General features: G+C 36.7%; 1 protein-coding gene across 1 annotated transcript in view; it reads left to right on the top strand.

The window, feature by feature from the left end:
* The first annotated feature begins 538 nt into the window (after positions 1-538).
* Positions 539-19,585, top strand: part of rilp (Rab interacting lysosomal protein) — a 23,427-nt gene continuing 4,380 nt past the window's right edge. The window contains exons 1-7 of the mRNA XM_087284273.1: positions 539-1,223; positions 6,007-6,130; positions 7,735-7,856; positions 9,880-10,074; positions 11,459-11,619; positions 17,322-17,444; positions 17,530-17,628. Coding sequence (XP_087140399.1) covers positions 867-1,223; positions 6,007-6,130; positions 7,735-7,856; positions 9,880-10,074; positions 11,459-11,619; positions 17,322-17,444; positions 17,530-17,628 — 1,181 coding nt within the window. The 5' untranslated portion in view covers positions 539-866. The remainder of the gene's footprint in view (positions 1,224-6,006; positions 6,131-7,734; positions 7,857-9,879; positions 10,075-11,458; positions 11,620-17,321; positions 17,445-17,529; positions 17,629-19,585) is intronic.

Genomic DNA, 19,585 nt, shown 5'->3' with positions numbered 1-19,585 from the left:
ATTAAAATGAAATTGTAAGCATTTCTCTTTTTGTGTCATGTTTTTGGAAGCCTAAGTACAGAAACAGGACAAGCTCTGTGGAAATAGCAGCGTTTGGCCTGCATTTTAGCTTTCTCTGTCATAACATTACAGTTCCTCTGGCCATGCCACTATGTGTGCTTGGTAAATGTGCATAACTTGCAGGGTTTATGATCTCCTTAACCTGGATGTTTTTATTATTTTTTTTCTTTAATAACTAATAATAATCAGTTTATTATATTAAAAGCAGCAGTACCAAATAAATGTTACAACTGGGAAAGATGCTACTTAGCACAGCTAGCCTACTACAGATGAACTAGTTGACTAGGAATAGATACTTCTCACTATTAGAAGTAGCCTACCACTATAAAAAATATGAATGTAACGTTGAAACTATTTAGAGTACTTTTAATATTAAAATGGCTTGCCATATATGCTGCGTTAAAGCTCTCGAGTTGCATTGGACAGAAAAGAAGGAGGGACAACCATCTCAAGCAAGCCACTGTAGCTCTGTTCAGCTACTTTTAATAAAAGATCACAATGCAAACATGCACGGTCATAATTCGCCCACATGTTCGTGACGGGTGCGTGGATCATCAAGTTATTATCAGGTTATGACATGCAAGTTTTCCCAACGCATAGGGACATGTCGGGTTTTATAACTCAGTCGTGCTTATTGGAGCGTATCAACAAAAGATGTAGTTATAAAACAACCCGGAGCGAATATGCACGCGTTTAAAAGTGAAACGGCACAACACTCGGACTGAAGCGCAACTGGAAGCATGTTTAGATCCGACTGATAATTGTCGATTCTCGCTGTTTGAATTCAAGTTCAACTCAAGTGCATTATGGAGACTTGCGTGATAGCCGTCGAAGAAAACCAAAACGACACAGCCAAGGAGGCACATTCGTGTTTCGATAGGACATTTTCTTCTATGACGGTGGATGATGTGTATGAAATCGCGAAAGTGGTGGGAGCAGAAGTGGAGAAGCTGATCGACAGCTATGGCAAGTCGAGTGTGGAAGGTCTGGTGTCTCGCATAGTGAAAGTGCTGGAGCTCCTGGAGAGTTTTGCAGCGAGAAACCAGTCTCATAAATGTAAAGAAGAGGAATTGTTGAAAGCGTTCGAGACTTTACAGTTACAGCAGCAGAAGAAACGGCATGTGAAGGAATGCGAAGAGAGCAGCAGCAGCGCAGAGAGTCGGGTGAGGGAAGAACACACAACATGGTCGACATGTCAACACTGTTGGTGTAGCGAGGCTCTTTTTAAAACAGTCTATTAATATAGCCACTTTTGGATGAGGGCTTTTTGACTCGAATTACATTTCGAACATTACAGAAAATGCCAAATAAAAGTCACTTCCGGGCTGCCCTGCCCATCATCTAATTAGTGATGGGGGTTTTAATGCTTTCGTTTTGACAGTTAATCCGTTCATTCAAACCACTTGTTCGCCGATCCATAAATGTTGTAGCCAATATATCAAAATTATATCGCATTCCTTTTCATATATGCCTGTTACCTTTCATATTCATGTCCTCGTAATATTTAATAAAAAATATTTATTTGGTGGCAACACGGTGGCGCAGTGGGTAGCACAATGGCCTCACAGCAAGAGGGTCGCTGGTTCAAGACCTGACTGGGCCACTTGGCATTTCTGGCATGTTCTCCCCGTGTTGGAGGGGTTTCCACCGGTTTTCCCCACATCATGCTCCGGTTTCCTCCACAGTCCAAAGACATGCGGTACAGGTAAAATAAGCTAAATTGGCCGTAGTGTATTTGAGTGAGTAGAAAGTGTAGGGATGTTTCCCAGTGATGGGTTGGAGCTGGAAGAGCATCCGCTGCGTAAAAACATATGCTGGATAAGTTGGTGGTTCATTACGGTGTGGTGACCCCAGTTTAATAAAGGGACTAAGCAAAAAAGAAAATAAATGAATGCACATTATTTGGTTACACTTTATCAAGGTGTCCTTGTTACAGTGTACATTTAACTACTGAGTTCATTCATTTTCTTGTCGGCTTATTCCCTTTATTACCCAGGGTCTCCACAGCGGAATGAACCGCCAACTTATCCAGCAAGTTTTTACGCAGCGGATGCCCTTCCAGCCACAACCCATCTCTGGGAAACATCCAGACACACATTCACACACACACACTAATACACTACGGACAATTTAGCCTACCCAATTCACCCTTTACCGCATGTCTTTGGACTGTGGGGGAAACCGGAGCATCCGGAGGAAACCCATGCGAAGGCAGGGAGAACATGCAAGCTCCACACAGAAACGCCTACTGAGCCAAGGTTCGAACAAGCGACCTTCTTGTTGTGTGGCGTCAGCACTACCTACTGCGCCACTGCCTCGCCCCTTAACAACTGAGTTATATTAATTAATTACAGGATCTTACTATATAGTAAGGGTTAGATCTATGTGATAATGCATGAATAATTATTTGAAATGACCAGGGGTGGACATAACCAATAAGCGAGGTAAGCAGTTTCTTAGGGCTCAGGGAATGGACCCTTCGCTAAGCCCCACCCTCCTTAGTTACTGTTGCTACGCCTGTCAAGCTTTCCTGTCTGGCATGGCTTTTTCAATGTGTGCGCCGATGTCAGACATTGCCAGGGATATAATGTCATTTTTGGCGAACAAGTGAGATATCTGAGAAAGCCAGACAAAAAAGGAGTGAAGTATGCATTACAGGGGTATATTCACGACATAATAGGCAACTGATTAGAGAATAATTATATATTTTAATATATTATAATTAAAATAAAGTGTTATTTATTATTATTATTATAGTACAGTAGTACCTGCCCACTTTTTTCATCAGGGCAGATACTTTTATTGGTATTTCTAATAAAGTATTAATAATTAATATTAGTGAACAGAACCTAATAGCTACAAGTTGAATCAAATTACAAAGTCTGATTTGAAGCAAAGTAAAAAAAAATGGATCTAAGACTGTCTGAGGGCGTCATGGTGGCGCTGTGGGTAGCACATTTGCCTCACAACAAAAATATATGCTGGATAAGTTGGCGGTTCATTCAGCTGTGGCGACCCCTGATTAATGGAGAGACTAAGCCAAAATGAAAATGAATGAATGAATGTTTCTGAAGTTTAGCTCAAACTACTCCACAGGTCCTGCAGATGCCCATTTTTGAGTGATAGTATACTAAATACAAATGAGCTGCGGATCCTTTACAGCACGTGTCTCTGATGCTCTCAAGACAATCATGTTTGGTTTTAAATTATGTCTATTACGTTCATGTTATTACAATATAGTTAAACATCTTGAATCTAGGTATGGGATAATAACTGGCTTTAAGGTTTACCGCAGTTTGAAAAAGTCAAGTTTTTAAAACAGCTAAAATGTTCTGTTATTTCATTCCTAAGGTATATGTATGTTTTATTTTATGTATTTTTTGTGTTGTAAAGAAATCCGTTTTTTAAACTAATTAAGAGAGCACAAGTCAATGATTTATTTGAACTGTCAAATCCAGTTCAAAAACATAATCAGTTATGTCTTTTGTTTCAAACTGAACACAAAACGAACTAAACAGCTGAAAATGTTAATTTTCAGATTTACTTCTGGAACAATTAATTTTCAGAAAGTGCTGATTCATTGAATTATTATTAAAGAAGCAGGACACACAAACTTTAAAATTTTACACACAAACTGAACAAACAGTTGGTCAAGCTGATCTACTGCAGTTCAGACCGAGCAACAGAATGGAGAACAAAGGTGATTTAAGTGACTTTGAACATGACATGGTTGTCGGTGTCAGACAGGCTGGTTTGAGTATTTCAGAAACTGCTGATCTACTGGGATTTTCACACACAACCATCTCTAGGGTTTACAGAGAATGGTCTGAAAAAGAGAAAATATCCAGTGTGCAATTAATCGAAAATCCGATTTTGATTTTGGCTTCTAACGATTATGAAAAACCATTAATCGAGATAACCAATTATTCCATTATTTACCACCACCTTTCCAGTTGTAAACATTTGCTGCTCTTAAAAGCGCAAACTAAACCGCATGCTCCTGTGTGAGTGCAGCGCGTACACACAGTCAGAAGCATGCGTTCAGCATTCAGTCTCATTCGCACACTGTGACCAGCAGAGCATCTACAGTCATCTTAATGTAAGCGCTTTAATGGTGTATTTGTGTAATAAACAAACGAGTTGAGGATTAAAAGAAACGTGAAAGCGAAACCAATAAAGTGACAGTGCACCATTCCTGCTGCCGCCTGTTTCGATCATTATTAATCAAATAACAAAAGGAGAAAATCACTCGCTGCTCTTGACTGAAGGACTTTTGTAGCTAAAGTGTTTTTCTTACAGTGCAGATGCTTAAAGCACAGTTTATTTAATATTTTTATTCTATTGTATTTATTTCTCTTTCCTTTGCAGAAAGGAAAATAACTGTATATATACAATTGAAGTCAGAATTATTAGCCCTCCTGAATATTAGCAACCCTTTTCCCCCAATTTATGTTTAATTGAAAGAAGATTTTTTAACACATTTCTAAACATAATAGTTTTAATAACTCAATTCTAATAACTAATTTCTTTTATCTTTGCTATGATGACAGCAAATAATATTTGACTTAATATTTTTCAAAATACAAGCATTCAAATTCAAAGGCTTAATTAGGGTAATTAGGCAAGTCATTGTATAACAGTAGTTTCTTCTGCAGACAATAAAAATATATATATTGCCTAAAGGGGCTAATAATATTGACCTTAAAATAGGTTTCAAAATATTTAATCCTACTTTTATTCTAGCCAAAATAAAACAAATAAAACTTTCTCCAGAAGAAAAAATATTATAGGAAATACTCTTAAAATTCCACGCACTTTTAAATATCATTTATATATTTATTTTTAAAAAATTCTCAGGAGCGCTAATAATTTTGACTTCAACAGTAATCGTTTTGAATAATCGTGATTACAATTATGACCAAAATAATCGTGATTATGATTTTTCCCAAAATCGAGCAGCACCTAAGTGGCAGTTCTGTGGGTGCAAATGCTTTGTTGATGCTAGAGGTCAGAGTAAAATGGCCAGACTGGTTCCAGCTGAAAGAAAGACAACAGCAGAAGAGCATCTCTGAATGTACAACACGTCTAACCTTGAGGCGGATGGGCTACAGCAGTGGAAGACCACACGGGTGCCACTCCTGTCAGATAAGAACAGGAAATTGAGGCTCAATTCGCATAGGCTCACCAAAATTGGACAATAGAAGATTGGAAAAACATTGTCTGATCTGATGAGTCTTGATTTCTGCTGCGACATTCGGATGTTAGGGTCAGAATTTGGCATCAACAAGAAAGCATAGATCCATCCTGCCTTGAATCAATGGTTCAGGCTGCTGCTGGTGGTGTAATGCTATAATGCCAATATGAACCAAAATCTCTGAGAAATGTTTCCAGTACTATGTTGAATCTATGCCATGAAGCATTAAGGCAATTCTAAAGTCAAAAGGGTATTCAACTCCGTACTAGTAAGGTGTACCTAATAAAGTGGCCAGTGAGTGTATGTTGTCAGCAGTTTATTTTGTTCAACAAAACATCCAAGTAGTGGTAAGTTATGTTTGTCACAGAGCTTGTGAAATGAAAACCCCCTATTTAAAAACAATAACCTCTAGTAAAATCTTGAAGGAACCAAAAGTAAATTAGTTATGTTTTGATGTCACAGCTGCAGCACTCTATTGGACACCTCATTCGTAAAAATAAAACGGCATACACTACATCCTCTCTAATAATAATTTGTCTGCTTGGGGTAGTTTATGTAATGCACAGGGACTGTCCTGCATCAATAATGCATGAATAGATTTACAAGTCATTGTGTTCTCAAGTGATCTGCTAAATTGTTGGGCTTATGAAACTAATGTCAGCCTGACATCTGGTGAGTCTCACTTCATGTGTTTGTGGTTTGAAGGGATTTTTTTTGTCTTTTTTGCAACGTTTTGCTTTGTTTTTCTTCAGGACTGGCATCAGACAGAAAAAAAACTGAAGAACAACCTAGAAGTGTTACAGTCCCAGGTGCATCAGCTCAAAGAAGAAAACCAAGAGCTTCTGACCCGCATACAATGCACTCATTCAAAAGAAGGTAAAATAATATGAGAAGCATATAAACTTTAAAGAATATATACAAATAGCACTGTCAAATTAAAAATGTAAATGATCGTTTATATTGTAATAATAGATTAAGGACACTTTCTGGAATGGAAACGAAGTGTTTTATAAAATATGCTCATATATTTTAGTCATGATGAAACCAAAGTAACAACAGACAGTTCTTTGGTATTGTCATGCACATCCCAGAGACCAAAAAAGTCTGATGTTTTCATTTGAAGATCTAGTTATGACATTTTGGTTACATTCTGAGGTTTTAGCAGTGAACCAATCATAGATGAACCATTCACTATAGGATCTAGAATTCAGGTTTATAACTGTTTTAAATCAGACTGTTTTTTTCTGTAAAAAGTTATAAAATCTGTTATTAAAACTGGTATAATCTGTTATTTAAAAGGGTAATTATTATCCAAAGTCTTTTATTGTTTTATAAGTATTACAGGCCCATTGCCTTTCCACGTAGGACCAATTTAATTTATTATAATTGTTGTGTACAGTATAAAGTCCACAGTGTTAGTGCTTGAACAAAGCAAAGTCATGGGATTTCCCATTTGGGTTGTTGTCTGTCTCCTTATTTTAGATGTTTCTTAGAGGTGATGAGCTCATATATTCAGTTTGGACTGAATAACGTTGTTAATCTCCTTCTAGGGAGTGGTTATTTTTCCTTATTTATTACTGTTGAGTCAGCAGTCAGGAATGTTGAACCCATACAAGCTGAAGCTGTTAATGTCTGCAAAATGCATTTATTTATTTATAATTATTTTTTAGGGGTTTTTAACCTTTAATGTAGAGAATAGTGCAGAGAATTGGCAGGAAATAGTTGGGAGCAGAAAGAGGGAAAGGGTCAGCAAAGGACCTCGAGCCAGAAAACAAAAAGTTGCTGTGTGGACCATGGTGCTATATGTCTGCGCACTTAACCACTAGGCTATTAGTGCAGACAAACGCATTTATGTTGTCAATTCTTGTACTTAAGCAACTGTTAATGTTATATACTGTTTGTATATAATGTATTTGTAGTTCTCACTCTAGAACAGAGATGCCCAAAGTAGGGCCCGCAGGCCAAAGTTGGCCCATTGTAACCTTTGATTTGGTTGGGGGTCATTTCTAATTTGACGTAACCTTTTTCTGGTTGTTTTATTGGTGAGCTACAAAAAAGCTAACTGAAATGAAGTGTTACAATGAAATTTTGTAAATGAATTAGTTTTTAAAAAATGTAAACAATATCACCCGACAGATAGAGGACTATGCAGAAGACATCGGTGAGCCAAAAAATAAATAAATAAATAAATAGTGTAGCTCCATTCTGTTATAAATGAGATTTACTGTAATAAGTTCATTATTAATTATTAAATAATTATACTGTATTAGTTAATATTAAGCAATGTTTTCTAGTTATTTTTTAAATATTATTAAATAAATTAGGAACTTGCCCATGGCAACTATATTTACCTTCAGCTCACTAGACTCAGTCAAGGATGGTTTTTGGACCTTTATAAGAAAAATTTGGGCTCCCCTGCTCTAGAACATTACTGCTCTATGCATTGTTTTAAAATTTGACCATACATTTCTTCTTTCTAGACCGCACTCAGCGGCAGGAGCGAGAGGTGATGCTCAAGCTAAAGGAAGTGGTGGATAAGCAGCGCGATGAGTTAAGAGCGAAGGTTCAGGAGATTTCCAGCATGTCCAAGGAGGTGGAAGCGGTATGGATCTTATATAAACTGAGCTGCTCAAATAAATCTGCATATTATCAATCACTCTCACCAGGGTTTAAACCATGACTCTTGGGATTACAAGTGTTATAATAAAATTACAGAACTCAGATAATTATTTGTCTTTGTTTGTTGGATAAAATTAGAAATAATCTGTGCCAAAACAAATGCTGAATGCCTCATCATGGTTTCTGCTACATTCATTCTTCAATGGCAGGCCGCCACACCAACATTTATCTTGCAACGGCTACATTAACAGCTTCCCATTTTTGTTTTTTCAATAGCAGGTTATAATTATAATCGCACCTAAACGAATTAAAATGTAAGTAAATTATAACAGCGCAAACTTTTCTGTAATAGTAGTAGTGCTGTGCATTATTTGTTTAATGACTGACTGACAGGCACGTGATGCATAAGGCTAGCAAACATGCTGTAGCTTTCAGCTAGGATGCTGAAAGCCGTTTCACTTTATCAGGACACATAAATGCCGCTCTATAGGTCTACTGGAAACATTCATAAATATTCCTTGCAAATCTAATAAATGTTAGAGACATACTTGTTACATAAACGCACCAAATCGCACAAGAAAATCGGCACTTAAGCAGTGTATATTTGAGCGGGCGTGCAAGAAGTTTTGTGCACGAATAGAGGAAATAGGTGCGCTAGTAAAGAGATTTGCATGCTTGTATTACATGAATGTGATCTCGACTTGTAATACTGCACTCACAACATTTGTCACTGAAATAGCACGATAGGTAATTGGTAGATCTGTGTAAAAGGTCTGCCGCCACAGCTGGAAAAATCCTAGAGGAAATCTGATCATTATACTCAAAGTACAGCTACACAGCGCAATTTGTTTGTTTACAATAAAGGTTGCCAGGTCGCTTTTATAATTCTGAGGTGACAACCAAATAAAATAGTATGGTAAATACTAGTGGTTCAGAAAAAAAAACTTACTGCCGTCTTTAAAAAATGTAATAAAAAATTAAATGAGTCTCCCACAAAAGCATGATTTGCTTCACAGTGAATGAGTCAGCATTTTGAATGAATCTCTTTTGCGTACGATTAATGTCCAATGGATTTTTTTTAAAGTTACTTGTCGCCACCTACTGACACAACAATGTAATTGATACAAATTTTTTAATTAAAAAAAATAAATAAATACAGCTGTCCACTTTATTTATTTGCATTTTAATTCAAATTTCATATCAATACTTGTATTTGTCAGCCTAAAATTTTGTTATTTGCTTCAAAATTATAGAAAGATCATTAATCGATTTTGACTAAAGTTTCTATATCAGTGTAGCTCAACAATTTGTACTACAACTCAGCTCTCTCATATTTATTCTTTTACTTATGGACAATTAACTTTGACAGACTTAACCGAAGAAATGTGGGAGACTTTCCTGTAAATACCAATTAAAGACATTTAGCAGACTGTATCAAACTCAAAACTTATTTGGGCTGATTTTGTTCAAAAAGATGTCACACCAGTTTGTTCTTCTATTTCGCTTATGTCAAGGCCTTAAAGGTACTATAACCAAAAATCTATCTGAGATTTCTTTTCAAAATGCATAAAAATAGTAAAAACGATTCCCCCCACAGTGAAACAGATCTTTTCTCTTCATCAAACCTAGTTTAGCTTTTCACCACATCAAGGTTTTTCATGTTGAATTTAGGACACAATGTCAACAGTGTGTCGCAGCAACTGACACTAAACAAACAAGCAGCACGGCAGGGGTTGTGGCCGCCAATTATTTGCTCGTGAATTGCATTAGAGGCACATACATGTGGTCACAGACACTACAGTTCAGAGTTTTCCCTATTATGTTGTATGTTTGCTTTGCCTTGGGTTTGAAACTGGCCAAACTGGTACCACTGAGATAAAAGTTGCATAAAAAATTAACAGAAAATCTATAAACTAACTTAATGATTTAAGTGAACTTCTTTTGCATTGTTAGCATTCATGAATGATATTCAGTGAGAAGAAGTGTGTCTGCATTTTGTCGTTTAGCTCCAGGAGCAGCAGGAACGGTTGATGAAGATAAATGCAGAGCTCAGACACAAGCAGAACATCATACATACACAGATGAAAAGCGCAGTGGAGAGAAAAGCAGACCTGGAAGCCGATCTGTGCGAAAAGCAGAAAGAGATACAGCGTCTGAACTCACAACTGGAAAGATCCAGTGTACATACTGCTGCTGAAACGGTTAGTCATAATTCTTAACAATAAGGTGATTGCCTTTTATAGGTAATATGTGGGTATGTGTGTATGTCTGTTTCCTAAAGTCATAATCTCACAGAAGCTTCTACGTTCCCTTTGAGGGGTTGAAGTATTATTATGTTGCACACTAATTTCCGCTTTGGTTGGTTGGATGAGGCATATATAGGTCATGCTTGCCCTCACAGCAGTGGAACTGACATGTTTGTGCACAACTCCCTTCAGCTTACCGGCTTTTGATGCTTGATTACATTTTGACATTAAATGCTTATCAGAATCTTTTTCGCATTTCTAGCAGGGTCACAAATTATTACTTTTTATTAGGGGCAATATTTTATGTGATTTCTTGGGGCTTTTTTTGCAAACATTGTGAGGGCAGTATTTATAACTACCTTAGAAAACGTATCAGTGTTGTCTATTAAGTCGAATACTTCGATTTAAGCATTTAAAATAAATCAAAATAATATCTGATGTAACTTGCATATGTCTAAGTGTAATATCACAAATTGAACCTTTCATCATTTTGTAGATTTAACTTTAATGATTCTTTAACTGTACATTTTTTTAACATTTTAAGGCATTTTGACCTCTTATCTTGAATTTAGTATTACTTTTAGATGCATTTTTGTTACATGTCTCTTCATTTCTGACCCTGTTTACTAGCTTCTTAATTAGCAGAAATGATTAAAATTCAGAAATAAATAAAAGAAGCTTAAATTAACAAGAAATGCAGAAGATCTTAGCTAAATCTGTACAATTATTTATAAATATTTTATTTTAAAATTGATTAATTTAAACTTAAGTTTCATTGTTATGCTTAATGAACAGATATGACTTCAATTCAAAAATCAAATAAGCATTTTATTTTTGTTAAAATGAAAAAGGTTTTTTTCTAGTACTGGGTTGTATCTTGAAGTGCATCTGCTGTGTAAAACATATGCTGGAAAAGTTGCCGGTTTATTCCGCTGTGGCGACCCCTGATGAATAAAGGGACTAAGCCGAAGGAAAATGAATGAATTAATGAAAAAAGTTAAGTTCAAATTTGCAGACTAAAAGGATTTTTAATGCACTAAAGAGTTGTGTGCATAACTGTGGTCAAAAATATTTTACAATTAAATATAATATTTATAATAAAATATAATAACATATATAAAGTGATTAACTCTTATTGTTTCTTATAAAATTATTTGCAGCCTTTTATGTAGGCCACATTGTGTACCACACATTTTTTGATTAATTAGGGGATTTATAGTAAAAATGTGCAAATTGTGTCTTTTGTTTTTATCTTGTTTAATTTTATTATAACAGCTCAGTTAGACATTTATGGTGCTTCACTCACGTACTTATATTTCTCCACCTTTGCCTCCTTCAGAGCAGTTCAGCCATTGACCTTACAGATAAGATGATTATTGACTTGAAGGATCCAAACCGGCCATGTTTTACTAAGCAGGAAGTACGAGACATGCTTTTTGAGAGGAATGAGTTGAAGGCCAATCTCTTTCTGGTGAAAGAGGAGCTTGCATATTACCAAAGGTGAGACATCTGTTTGACATAGTTCAGCAATAGGAATGGCAGATATGGACCACAGGACATGAAACCCTATCGCATTTTTGGGGGGGGGGGGGGGGGGGGGGGATTTATTACAATAACAGTGATGATAAAAAACACAAAATATTTAGAAGTTTTATCTTTCCAAATTTTCATCTTAAAATATGTTGTATAAGCATTCACAAAATCATGATAATTATGTTTTATGATATATAATATATTATTAATTACTTTTTCATTCATACTGGAAGCTAGAGGGCGACCTTGCGCACAAATTTCTCATATGTGTCACTGAAGCTGAGTATAAATAATATAGAAATGCTTAATCTGGTCAAACATGAGAACAGTATAACTGTGGCAATTTATGGTTTATCAGTTTTCATCCTGTCATCTTGGGTGTTTTTTTATAAGATTAAAATACATTTATAATGAAATGCTAACCGACATAACCTTTATCACTGTATAAAATGGCACAATTTCTTCCATATTCTGTGACATGAAACCATGTCAAAAACAAAAGATGTTAACAGAGTTGATGACAAGTGGTATGATGGTGTCTGCCACTTCAGAAGCATTAATAGGCTAATTAATATCAAAGAAAACCGCCCTTGGTTGTCATCTTCTTGGTCTCTGTCTCTTTTGTTTTCGTTGTCACCTTTGTCGTCATCTTCCTCTTTGTCTTCTTGGTCATCATCTTCGTCTTAGTTAATTTCTTGGCCTTGGGCGTCTGCTTGGTCTTCGTCTTGTTCTGTCAGAGTTGGGGATAAAACTCTCTGCCGTGAGAGGTGAGTCATGTAACCACTGCGCTACTAGTTGATGAACCTGATCAACGAAAGGCAACTTGCTTCTCTGCCCAATCAGACTTGCACTTGCAGACTTGCACAACTGAACTAAGTCTTCGGTATCTTTTTGGTCCTTTCTTCATCTTGGTCTTCATCTTCTTGGTTTCAGTTGTCATCTTGATCTTATTGGTTTTTGTCTTTTTCGTCATTTATGCTTTAGTCTTCATCTTCTTGGTCATCATCTTCTTTGTTTTTTTGTCCTCTTCTTAGTCGTCATCTTCTTTGTTGTCATCTTCTTGGTCTTGGTCTTCATCTTCTTTGTCTTTTTTGTCATCATCCTCTTGTTCTTGATCATCATTTTCATCTTCTATCATCTATGTCTTCTTCTTGGTCGCGATTTTCATCATCATCCTCCTTGTTCTAGGTGTTTGTTTTCTTGGTCGTCGACTTATTCTTTGTCTTAGTTTTCATCTTGGTAGCCTCCGTTTTCTTTGTAGACAAGCTCTTGGTCTTTCTCGTCTATGTTATCATAGCCAGTTTCTTTATCTATGTCTTTATCTTCTTGGTCTCGATCGTCGTCTTCTTTGTCTGCGTCATCATGCTGTTTTTCTTCTTGGTCTTCATCTTCTTTGTTTTCATCTTCTTGTTAGTCATCTTCTTTGTCTGCGTCATCATGCTGTTTGTCTTCTTGGTCTTCATCTTCTTGGTAGTCATCTTCATCGTCTTCATCTTTGCCTTCTTTTTCGTCTGTCAGAGTCGGGGATAGAACCCGGGTCTCTGGCATGAGAGGTGAATGACGTAACCACTGAGCTACTGGGAGTCGATGAATCCGGTTAACGAAAGGCAACTTGCTTCTTTGTGAATATTCATTATTAACAGAAAAATCCTCAATAAGAGATGAAGTTAGTTAAGGCCAAAACAGAGAGTCTTCCAATAAGCAACAGGAAAGTACAATTTCAGAGATGTTTGCTAAGATAAGATCTTAAGTTCCTTTTTTATTAACACACTGCATTTTAGCAGTAAGAAGCTACAATACAGAATATTGAGCAGAAGCTTGACTACAAATGTATTTCGCAAATCAAATCAAATCTCAATATCTGTCAAAAAATCTTTGGATTGTGGATAGTACAAAAACACTGACAAAAAAAATCAGATTTTATCTAATATAAATATAATTTTAAGATCTCAGTATTAAATTCACAAAATTTTATTTAGTTCTTAAAACACACCTTTTTAAAAAAAGACAATTTTTGAAAATTACTCATGTGACATATTTAACATAAATATTAAGTGAAAGTGACATGTACAGTAAAGACTTTCATGGCACTACATATTCCACATTTGTTTATGTTACAGCCTTATTCCAAAATAGATTAAATTAATTAATTTCCTTAAAATTCTACACACAATACCCCATAATGACAATGTGAAAAAAAGATTTTCTGAAATTGTTGTAAATTTTTGAAAATTATGTAAGTTGATTTTTGGCCTTTGGTCATCATCTTGCTCTTTTTCTGTCAGAGTCAGGAATAGAACCCTGGTCTCTGGCATGAGAGGTGAGTTACATTACCACTGAGCTACTGGTAGTTGATGAGTTTAAGTAAGGCAATAACAGAGAGTCTTCCAGTAAGCTACAGCAAAGTAAAATTTCAGAGATGTTTGCTAATATAAGACTTGACTTGACTTTGAAATTAAATCTCAAATCAAATAAAACCAAAATCAAATCTGTCAAAAAAAAACAAAAAAAAAACCGCAATTAGATATTTTCCCCAAATCCCACAGTCATAGTGGTGTCCATCATTCGTAAGTGGAAGATATTTGGAAACACCAGGGGCCTCATGTATCAACACTGCGTATGCACAAAAACTTTGCGTATGCCAGGTTTCACGCTCAGAATCGCTCACGTTTGGATTTAGTAACGATGAAATGAACGTGGGAATGTGCGCAGCTCCACACCAACTTCATGGCAGGCGTACGCAAATTTTTTGTGCGTGTCTGTTTTATTTCCATTGGCGACTCCTAGAGGCAGTTGTGTTAAATTGCTCTCTACAAAGTGTCTGAGCAGTGTTGCAATGGCAGCTGTATGACGGGTTCATCTGCATATCTAGCAGGTATATAAGGTTTCCATTCCATGCAGTTGACCAGCCAAACATTAAAGCGCAATTTGCAGCGGTCGCCTGTTTTCCCAATGTAATCGGAGCAATCTACTGCACACACAGTGCTATAAAGACACCATCTGAAGATAAATTTGCATACGTGAATCAGAAACATTTCCATTCAATAAATGTGCAAATAAAATATGATACACAGACTTATTAATGATTCCTACTTGTCTTCCTCGTGATAAATAGTATGCAAAATCTGATATGTAGTGGGAAAAAAAAGAAGAATGAATACATCAGCTGCTGGATTTGAACCGAGTTCTTGCTCGAATGTGTCAAATCATGATACCATGCGTTTTACGAGCTACGCCACACAGGATGATAATGACACTATAACAGTTTACATCTATAGATCTCACTATGTCCTTTTTAATCCATGTTCAGACCCAACTGTGTTAACCGCATCAGCTAAACTCTTCCACTCTATTTTTTTCTTTTGTTATTAATTCTTTTGTCTACCTCCGAAAGCAGCACCTCCAATTCACATTCTGTTCAAAGTTTCTCTTCTTGCTTGCTTTTGACATTACTTTTTCGTTTGGTTTTGCCAAAGTAGAGTCATTAGCATATTCATACGGGGGAGGAGGCAGGGAGGGACTTTGCGCTCGTGAGGCAGGTGCTTTGGAGGTGCTGCTTTCGGAGTTAGATTGGAGAAAAACGGTGTTATTTGCAAGTTTGTCCTATGGAATTAATAACAAAAGAAAAAAATAGAGTGGGAGAGCTGATGTGGTTAACACAGTTGGGTCTGAACATCGCACTGAGTGGATTAAAAAAGAAATAGTGTGATTTATAGGTGTAAAATTTTGCAGCATCTTTAACAGCGTGAGTGGCGTAGCTCGTAAAGCGCATGGTACCATGTTTTGACACGTTCGAGCATGAACTCGGTTCGAATCCAGCGTCTGATGACCTCATTCTTTATTTTCCACCACTGCATATCAGATTTTGCTTATACTCTTTATCATGAGGAAGACAAGTAGGAATTATTAATAAGTTTGTGCATCATATTTTATTTGCACATTTATTGAAATGTTTCTGATTCACGCATGCAAATTCATCTTCAGATGGTGCCTTTATAGCACTGTGTGTGCAGTAGATTGCTCCGATTACATTGGGAAAAACGGCGATGGCCGCAAATTGCGCTCTAATGTTTGGCTGGTCAACTTCATGGTATGGAAACCTTATATACCTGCTAGACATGCGGATGAACCCGTCTCATACAGCTGCCATTGCACGGCTCAAAGACACTTTGTAGAGTGCAAATTAACACAACTGTCTCTAAGAGTCGCCAATGGAAATAAAACAGACACGCACAAGAAATGAAGTTGGCGTGGAACAACGCACATTCTCACGTTCATTTCATCATTACTAAATCCAAACGTGAGCGATTCTGAGCGTGAAACCTGGCTTACGCTAAGTTTTTGTGTGTAGGCAGCGTTGATATATGATGCTACAGGACTCTTCCTAGAGCTGGCTGGCCGTCTAAGTGAGTGATCGGGGGAGAAGGGCCTTAGTCAGGGAGGTGATCAATAACCCAATGGTCACTCTGTCTGAGCTCCAGTGTTCTTCTGTGGAGAGAAGAAAACCTTACAGAAGGACAACCATCTGTGCAGCAATCCACCAATCAGGCCTGTATGGTAGAGTGGCCAGACGGAAGCCACTCCCCACCTGGAATTTGCCAAGAGGCATCTAAAGGACTCTCAGACCATAAGAAACTAAATTCTCTGGTCTGATGAGACTACAATTTAACTCTTTGGAGTGAATGCCAGGTGTTACGTTTGGAGAAAACCAGGCACAGCTTGTCACCAGGTTAATACCTTCCCTACAGGGAAGCATGGTGGTGGCAGCATCATGCTCTGGGGAGTTTTTCAGCAACAGGAACTGGAAGACTAGTCAGGATAGAGGGAAAGATGAATTCTGAATGAGCATTCTGAATGAAAACCTGCTTCAAAGTGCTCTTGCCCTCAGACTGGGACGATGGTTCATCTTCCAGCAAGACAATTACCCAAAGCACACTGCCAGAATATCAATGAAGTGGCTTCACAACAACTCGGTAAATGTCCTTGAGTGGCCCACCCAGAGCCCAGAGATAAAGTCTATTGAACATCTCGGGAGAGATCTGAAAATGACTGTACATCGTCGCTTCCCATCCAACCTGATAGAGCTTGAGAGGTACTGCAAAGAGGAATGGGTAACAATTCCCAAATACAGGTAGGTCAAGTTTGTGGCATCATATTCAAAATGACTTGAGGCTGTAATTGCTGCCAAAGGTGCATCAACAAAGATTTTTTAGGTTTTTTATTTTTAAATAAATTTGCAACAATTTCTAAAAATCTTTTTTCACAATGTCATTATGGGGTATTGTGTGTAGAATTTTGAGGAATTAAATAAATTTGGTCCATTTTGGAATAAGGCTGTAACATAACCAAATGTGGAAAATGGTGAAAAGGTGGAAAATGTGGAATACTTTACGCATGCACTGTATAAAATTGCTCGATTTAAAATTAATGGTGCTTTTAAAATAGCTTGAAAGTCCTTGAATCTGCTGTTCATGAAAGTGTGGGAACTCTGTTGAGAAGTGAATTTGGAGTAAAAGTATATCTCAGTAAATCTCTTTGTGTGTAAACAGGCTCATATATATGTTAAACTGTATCCCACATGTGCTACTGTAGTACACCTATTCATTGAACAGTCCAATTGTAGTAAACAATATCACAATCTGAACACACGCTTATCTGTGTTTCTTCAGGGAAATCCTAAATGATGAGAGATGTCCAGGGTTTTTACTCGATGCCGTGCGCTCAGCTATAAAAAAGCAGAGAACCGTCATCAAGTCTAAAATGCTCGGCATACCTGTTAGCGAATGTAGCACGTGAGTATGCGACACAAACGTTCTGGTAATAAAGGTCAACTTGATTACTGTTGTGTTTGACTGTGTTTCTTTCACCATCATGCAGAGATGAGACAGACGGGCCTTTGTTTGAGAGAAGTGGAAATGAAGACAATGATACAGACAGCACTGACAGCAGGCCGCAAGAGTCACGCATCAGAAACCTGTGAGTGATGCATTCATGCTAAAACCTTATTGACATAGTTTAAGAACTCATTTCTGTACACAGGAATGTACTTAAATGCGAACCTAGGTCACCGAAAACTGGTCTCAGCAGAATTAGGTTTACGGAAGTATGGAGACAGATTAGACTAGATTTACACATGCGTAGCCAAATTCACGTGCATAAAATCAAATTCACGTGCGTAAAATATTTATTTATATTCAAAAAAAATTTTCACGTGCACAAAATAAAAATACATTTTCATAAAACAAGTTTCACAAATGCAAAACACGATTTGCAAATGTATAAGAGTGTACAAAAAGTTTTGAATGTTTGCGAGTTCATCCTGAATGAGAATGTGCAAATCCTCTTTCACGTACGACTCCCCCTGGAAACAAGTGCAAGCCGCGGTTGCGTCACAACTTTTATAAAACAAATACTATGGAAATCATTAGATACAGCTTTACAGCATTCTTACAAATATCTTCTTTTGTGTTCAACATAAGGAAGAGAATCAAACATGTTTAGGCCTATTACAAGCAAGGACGAGTAAGTGACACGAGTAAGTGAGAGAAGTGTCAGTTTAGGGCTTTAGGCTGTCATGGCAACCATATACAATGCACACTGTGGGATATGCGCACTAGGACACATGTCAGCGTAAGATCTACGGAAGATTATCAAACTTTAGCGTTAGTGACTTGATTTTATAGTCTAACAAGTGCAAACATTACATTAAACAAGGGATTGGAGATGCTTTTATACTAAGCATTCTAAACTGTGCCCGTGTAGCTTACCTTGTCATTGTTGGGGTTGACAGGCATTTTGCTGATAAACTTTCTAAACTCCAGCAACAGTGAATAGACAAGTTTCCCGCAGATATTTCTCACGCTGCGGCTGCAGTGACGTGGTTTCCGGGGGCAATTTCCTTTCTTTTTCCGTTGCATTTCTTTATATTTATTTTTTACTCAGTAACGCATATGATTTAAATTGTAGCGAAGTACAATACTTTAGGCAAATCATACTTAAGTAAAAGTAAAATTACAGATTTTAAACGCTACTCTAAAAAGTACAAATTTTCAAAAAAACTACTTAAGTACAGTAACTTGAGTAAATGTAATTCGTTACTTTCTACCTCTGCTTATACATTTGCAAATCGTGCTTTGCATTTGTGAAATGTATTTTATGAAAATGTATTTTTATTTTGTGCACGTGAAAAATTTTAGTGAATTTAAATAAATATTTTACGCACGTGAATTTGATTTTATGCACGTGAATTTGGCTACGCATGTGTACAACGTGTCTTTTGCGTGAATTTCTTTTGAGACTAATCTGATTCCATACGGAAGAGGCCTTTAGTCTACTGCAAAAAAATACATTATGAATCAAGGTTTCTGTGGGTCTTAAAAAGTCCTAAATCTACTGAAAAATTGTGTTGTAGGTCTTGAATCTTTTTTTAAACAGGTCTTAATTTTCCTTTATCATGTATAGCTACCCAATCTGGCCTACACCCATCCAATCACCAACAGCTCATCTCAATAAAACTTTCAACTTTTTTTAAGAATGTAATTTTTAACTCTATTTACCATCATGGTTTAATTATTTGTCTTACAATAACATTTATTTAAAAGTCCTTTATGTATTTGCTGTTAAAGAAGCTGACCTGGATAGACTGTTGCGCACAAACACACACACACACACACACACACACACACACACACACACACACACACACACACACACACACACACACACACACACACACACACACACACACACAAACAAATAAATAAATATAGTTTATTATAGTTTTTAAACCTTTAAAACATTTATCAGTTTTTTTATTTTAAGAAAGGTTATGTTGAAAAAAAGTGTAACTGTACAACTAGAGCTTGCTTATTTTGAAACAATATTTAAAATATTTTGCTCAGAATTAACAAAAATGTTATAAACATTTATTAAG

Source organism: Danio rerio, chromosome 15, assembly GCF_052040795.2.
Source record: "Danio rerio strain M-AB ecotype USA chromosome 15, GRCz13ab, whole genome shotgun sequence".
Classification (NCBI taxonomy): domain Eukaryota; kingdom Metazoa; phylum Chordata; class Actinopteri; order Cypriniformes; family Danionidae; genus Danio; species Danio rerio.
Note: the sequence above shows the minus strand (reverse complement) of the source record. Positions and strands in the feature narration are given on the sequence as shown.